Source organism: Triticum aestivum, chromosome 2B (assembly GCF_018294505.1).
Source record: "Triticum aestivum cultivar Chinese Spring chromosome 2B, IWGSC CS RefSeq v2.1, whole genome shotgun sequence".
Lineage (NCBI taxonomy): Eukaryota > Viridiplantae > Streptophyta > Magnoliopsida > Poales > Poaceae > Triticum > Triticum aestivum.
Window position 1 is genome coordinate 405624383 of NC_057798.1, and position 6169 is coordinate 405630551.

General features: G+C 46.7%; 1 protein-coding gene across 1 annotated transcript; it reads right to left on the reverse strand.

The window, feature by feature from the left end:
• Positions 1 to 641: 641 nt before the first annotated feature.
• LOC123045172 (sulfoquinovosyl transferase SQD2) lies at positions 642 to 3891 on the reverse strand. Its single transcript, XM_044468118.1, has 8 exons — positions 3053 to 3891; positions 2873 to 2946; positions 2430 to 2485; positions 2267 to 2350; positions 2096 to 2183; positions 1848 to 1925; positions 1588 to 1644; positions 642 to 1359 (listed from the first exon to the last, which is right to left on the reverse strand). The coding sequence occupies exons 1-8, from the start codon at positions 3593 to 3595 to the stop codon at positions 846 to 848; spliced, it is 1494 nt and encodes a 497-aa protein (XP_044324053.1). The 5' UTR covers positions 3596 to 3891; the 3' UTR covers positions 642 to 845.
• Positions 3892 to 6169: the final 2278 nt, after the last annotated feature.

The following is a 6169-nucleotide window of genomic DNA, read 5'->3' on the forward strand; positions in this document are numbered from 1 at the left end:
CTCTCCGTCGCGCGCCACCGCACCAGAACCGCCAGTCGCCGCGGCGCCCGCAAGACGGTGCTCCCCCGCGCGAAGGAGCCATGTCAGGGCGTGCAGATCTTACCCGTCGCCTTTGGCGGCCGGGCGCCGCCACCACCGCCGCTGCCGGCGGCGGCGGCGGCCAGGATCTCTCCGGGAGGAGGGGCGCTTGGATCTAGGTTTTTTCCTCCGGAGCCGCCCGCGCGAGCGGCCCGGGAGGGGAAAGGAAGAGGGTTCCAAAGTGAATAGTGTGACAAATCCAAATACCACATGTTGGAGGATCCATAACTATATACTCCCTCCGTTCCAAATTATTTGACCCATATTTATCTAGACACTAAACAAGTATAGATACATCCGTATTTAGACAAATTCAAGTCAACTAATTTGGAACGAAGGGAGTAGCTTCTATGCAAATATACACAGCCGTAACTCATTACGTTGTTTTCTTGTCAAACTTCAACTCATTTGCTCAAGTTTGAAAATAATTAATGGGTATTCACAATCATAGGAGTTCTGTGGGACGCCGGTTGCAGGATCTGCTAGAGATCGCAAGCAAAGTTGTTTGTCTCGATGAGACCCACAACTTTCATGTTAAAGGAGGTCTTGTGTAAGCCAAAATCTGGTGTCAACGAATAGCAAGCAGTATATAACATTTACAACTTGCCACCGGAGCAAACTGGAGTTACTTCTGTTGGCTCCAATTTAATTGAGCATTACATATTCACATTAGGTGTCCCATGAATCTTTCTATCTTTCGGGTTGACCAAACTGATGGACTCAACAGAATGGTTGATTGATTCTAGGGCTTGAATACAACGAATCTCCTATGACTGATTTGTTATGGCGGGGGCAGGAGCAGGAGCAGGCCTGAAGAGCCTCCGGAACACCCACTGGAGAGGTCTCAGCAGCTGCGATCTCTTCTTGCGCCAGAACCAAATTGCGGCGCTGTACTGCTCGTTCCGAATCTTCCTCGTCGCCGCCTTCCAGCCGAATTTCTCCATCTCCTTCCTGGCGGCCTTCCCCATTGTCTCTCTCAACTCTTCACAGGAGAGCAGGAGTTCAACCTTCCCAACACAGTCATCCACATCACCCGGTGTGTACAGAAAGCTGGTCTTTCCTTCCTGATCCTCAGGTATAATGTCAGGTATGCCTCCAGCTCGAGCAGCGACCACCGGGACTCCGGATGACATTGCCTCCAACACAACAAAACCCAGCGTCTCTGACTCAGAAGGCATCACAAACACATCCCCACTGGCATAGGCCTGTGACAGTTCTTCCCCTTGCAATGTCCCTGTGAACACTGCAGGCATTCCTGAAAACATCTCTTCAAGTTCAGGCCTGCAGTGGAAGGCACATGTTAAGAATGGCAACGGTGTGTACTCTTCTTACAAGAGGATTTCAGTCTCTCATTACATAAAAGAAGAAGCAAATTTCATGACAATATGCGAGAGTCTCTTCGGAGAATAAATCAGCAATTAGCAAATTTCAACAGTTAAATCAACTCCATTATTGCTTTTTCTACTGAAGGAAGAAGTCAACTAATTTCTATGATATAACGATGCACACCTGAATGGGCCATCTCCAATGAATGCAATTCTTGATCCTGGAAGTCGGTCCATGACTCTGGAAAAAGTAGAACCCAATGTCAGCAGCAGTGACACTTGGTGAACACAAGATATGATTTAGCTAGATAAAAAAAAAACTAAATTATGTCAACAAAACTTTATGGTAACAATAAGGGGACACGAGAGGTAGGTAAGGTTTCTATCACACGCGCCATTCAGTTTGCACTGCAGCATTAAAAATCAGAAACGTCATGAGCTCACCGTTTATGAAAATCCAAGCTTTTCTCAACTCCTAAGCGTCCAACATAGATTATCAGTGGCTTGTCTGGTTCACCATTCCTGTCATAATAGAAGAAGCATACAAGCAACACACTTAGTCACATGAAAGATATATCTGATCAAATCGATTCATTATGCAGCTTTCTCGACATACTGGGTGAGGCAAGAACCCATTAGCATAATTGAAACTGCATCACAAATGGACCAGCTGAGCAAAGTAGATTACTTACGTTAGCCTTGACCGCATTTCCTGATTACGGAAACGAGGATGGAAGCTTTCTGAATCCACGCCCTTGTTCCAAAGGCGTATCTTATTGGCTGGAATCATGCACCATGAGAGGAAGATGTTGGAACCTGGAAAGAAGTAATAACATGGAAGCAGTATGTATGTTTGTGCAAACCTGCTGTAACACGGGCAGCTTGAAGGTCCCTGCCAATGGCGACTGATGGTACCAGTGTGAGATCCGCAGCTCGGTGCAAGAATTCTATAGCATGCGAAGATTGTATCAGCTGGCTAGTCTCAGGGAGGTTATACGTTTGTGCAGTACATAAGTGAAAACTTACTTATAACTAGCCACATGGGCTTGACAAGCCAGCTGAATGTATACCTTGGAATATAACTGCCATAGATAAACAAGGATCAGCTCGCCTCTCTAGCTGGATAAATAAACCCACAATTCCTAGGATTATACTCCCTCCGTAAAGAAATATAAGAGCGTTTAGATCACTAAAGTAGTGATCTAAACACTCTTATATTTGTTTACAGAGGGAGTAGACATCATTCACAAAATGCAGATAACACCGTGGATGGTGTTTTCCTGCTAGGAGCTGAGGATTAATTAAATGGTCTAGTTGTGTTGGCCTAGATAAGAGAAGATATTTTCTCAGTTTTGTTCAAGTTGCAGTTCTGTTGCTCGCATAACCCAGTTTCTTTTCCTCCTTGTTTTTTCGAAACGGGTGTGTATATGAGTTGTAAATTTGTGAGAGAGGAAGGGAAGTCAACTCACATTGGAACATGGGTGTGGTAGGACATCACTAGAGGGACGCATAGCAACTTTGCGATGATTAGGGCGCCGAATACCTGTGAATTTAATTCACTTGGTCAAGGGAAAATATGAAATCTCCAATACTGAATAATACTCTTATTGTGGAAATACAGAAAGGAGATTGGTTAGTAGCATACGTACCATGATTCCAGGGGAAGAGGCGTGGATAATGTCGGGCTTGAACCTAGCGACTTCTCCAATGATTCTGGGGCTGAGGGCGAGCGAGAGCGGGACCTTCTGATACCAGGGGCAAGGGAAGCTCCAGGACCCGATGAGCTTGGCGCCGTGGAACTCGTCGGGCACGCCCTCGTGGGTGGTGATGACGATGACCTCGTCGCCCATCTCGCGGAGGTACTTGATGAAGTTCTGGAAGCGGTTCTTGTAGCCGGAGACGTAGGCGAAGGGGGAGGGCTCGACGAAGAGCGCGATGCGGCGGGGCCGCGAGTCGGCCTCCGAAGCGGGCGGGGGCTCCTCCTGGTGGTCCAGCTCGTCGTCCCGCAGCAAGACCGGCGACGAGGAGGAGGAAGAGGCGCTGGTGCTGGTGCTGCATGACGACGACGGCGAGAGTGGGAGGAGGCGGCGGCGATGCAGGTGAAGGGGCCCAGCCCGGGGGCGTGACGACGGGGCGATTAGAGGGAGAGGAGACGGTTTGGACACGGCGAGGATGGGCGCCGCCCTCGCCATCCTTGCCTCGTCCTTGCGGCAATTTAATCCCCTTCCGGTATTCCTTTGGGTTGAATCGAATCGATTGAGGCTACTCGCTCACTCGCGCGAGGCGAAGAAAGAAGAGCTGGAGCTGGAGAAGGGAGTGGACGAAAGTCAGTGGTTCCCACTTGCCCTTGGCCTTTGTCGCACCGGCATATTCGAACGAACCACACGAGACGAGCATATTCGAATGCAAAATCGAATTGATCAAGGCATCAAGCCGTGACTGAGGCGAGCGACCGCATCACACACGCGCGCTCCATCTCTCTTTTGGGTTTCGGTTTGAGAGATCGAAAAGGCCAAATCTCGGGAAACATTTCGGTCCCATGTTCCACGAGATATCTCATTATCCTATTCCACCCAATCAGCTCCCGAGTTCTAGCCACTCACCAAAGCAGCAACTGGTTCTCCCCTGCGTCTTCTTTTTTTGTGCGAAAACGAGACATTTATTTGTTGGATAACAAATGGCCTTCCGACCCTATCATCCCTTTGTGGGCTATTCTGCTTCAAGCAAAAATAAACGGGCCTTCATCTCAAAATAAAAATAAATAAACGGGCCTTGCTTACAGAAGGATGGTAGCTTCTCTCGCTAGAAGGACATCTTATCTCGTATAGCAACTGGGCAGGCCCATTAATCTTTTTTTATCCGGTCGCTAGAACGCGAGCACTGGTTAGAATCCTTTTTTATTCTCTTTTGTTTTTTATTTCTTGTCCAGTTTTCTTTTTCGAACCGGGCTTTTTTCTTTTCCATTACTTTCATAACAGAAATACAATGTCTCAGGAACTGAAATCAGCAAGGCTAGAGAGAAAGAGGAAAAGCGAGTTTAGGGCAACACCAGGAAACCCACTATCTGTGCCTTTCATCAGGGACAACAGATCATGGGGCGAAAACCTGGGTGTCACCCAAAACCGCACTAACGAACACCTACGGAAAGTATCACAAGTCTTACAGACACCACCATCAGGCACCAGGCCACAGCAGCCATAACAAAAACATCCCCAAATGAACTACCAGAACCCCCACAACAAGGACTGAAGAACTCCACCCTGTTCATCCAGCATGGTCTCCAGGATGCATCGACGGCTTTTCTTTCGCAAAAAAATGCCAGAAGCTTACTGATCAGGGTCTGCAGCATCTTCTTCCTTAGTTCCCATCACGTCTGTCCCTAGCTGGAGCTGGGGGACCGCAAAGCAGCAGCATATGTGTTGTGTTCTCCTTCAGCATCTCCGCTCCTTTTTTCACCATCTCTCCTATCTCTGTTTTCTGGAGACCTGCCCAATACATCAAAAAGGCACAAGCTGTAAATACAATGTCAAATGGAGAGTTAATCCATTTGAGTTCGAAAGTGGCTCAGTTCCTGGCCAGCCAAATAGCCCAACATATAGCAGCCAAGCCAATCGTGTATAATTTGTCCAGCCCAAGTAAGAAGTTGTACATCCACGCATAGTATTGCCAGACAGAGTTAGGGCAGCAATCAGTTCCAAGCAAGGAACCTACGGTTCTCCACACCACCCTGGAGACAGGGCACAAAGAAAACAAATGCTGACCTGTTTCTAATTGGTCACAGAAAGAACAGCAAGGATCCCCCGGCCATTATCTTTTTTTCATGTTGTCCCTAGTCAAGATGGCATTCTGTGCCATCTGCCACAAGAAGATCTGTATTTTAAGAGGCAGCTTTGCATCCCAAATCCATTTAAAGTTAGATCCTGCTATATCCCTTTCTAGCCATGTGTACATGGACTTTGTAGTATATTTGCCCGAACTGTCCAGTTTCCAATAAACCTCATCTGGCCAATCACTTTGCTTAAGATTTAACATCTCTTTATTCATTTCCTCCCATTGTTTCATCATCTCAGGAGACATCCTCCTCCTAAAAGAGGAGATCTGATCAAGACATTTAAATTTGTCAACAATACAATTTTGGTCAGTACAAGTCTCAAAAAGCAGTGGGAATCTGTCTTTAAAAGGAACTCTACCATCCAGGCTATCAAGCCAGAGTCTAGCCACATCTCCCCTGTTCAAATTAATACCTCTACCCAGCATATGAAGGTCTTTCACTTTTAGAAGTGATTTCCAGCAAGGTGAGTCACTGGCTTTGTGTTTTACCATAGCAACCGATGTTTTCTTTAAGTTTTTTGCCTTAACTATATCTTGCCAGAGCCCTTTATTTTTCTCAAGCTTCCACCACCATTTCACTAAAAGACTGATATTCTGCTTCCTCAAGTCTTTAACACCCAACCCCCTTTCTTTTTGGATTGACATATACGGCTCCATTTAACCATATGGTAGCCTCCTTTTTCCCTTTGCTATGCCGGAAAAATTTTCCTCTGGGTTTGTCCCACTTCTCCAAGGTAGTCTTGTTCAAAAGAAACATAGACATGTAAAAAGTAGGAATATGAGACAGCACAGTGTTCACTTTGATCAGCCTTTCCCCCATGGATAGAACTTCACTAATCCAGGTTTCACAATGATCGATGAATTTGCCATCTACAAAGATCCAATCACTACACTTCAAACCAGCATGGCTCACAGGCATGCCTAGGTATTTGATA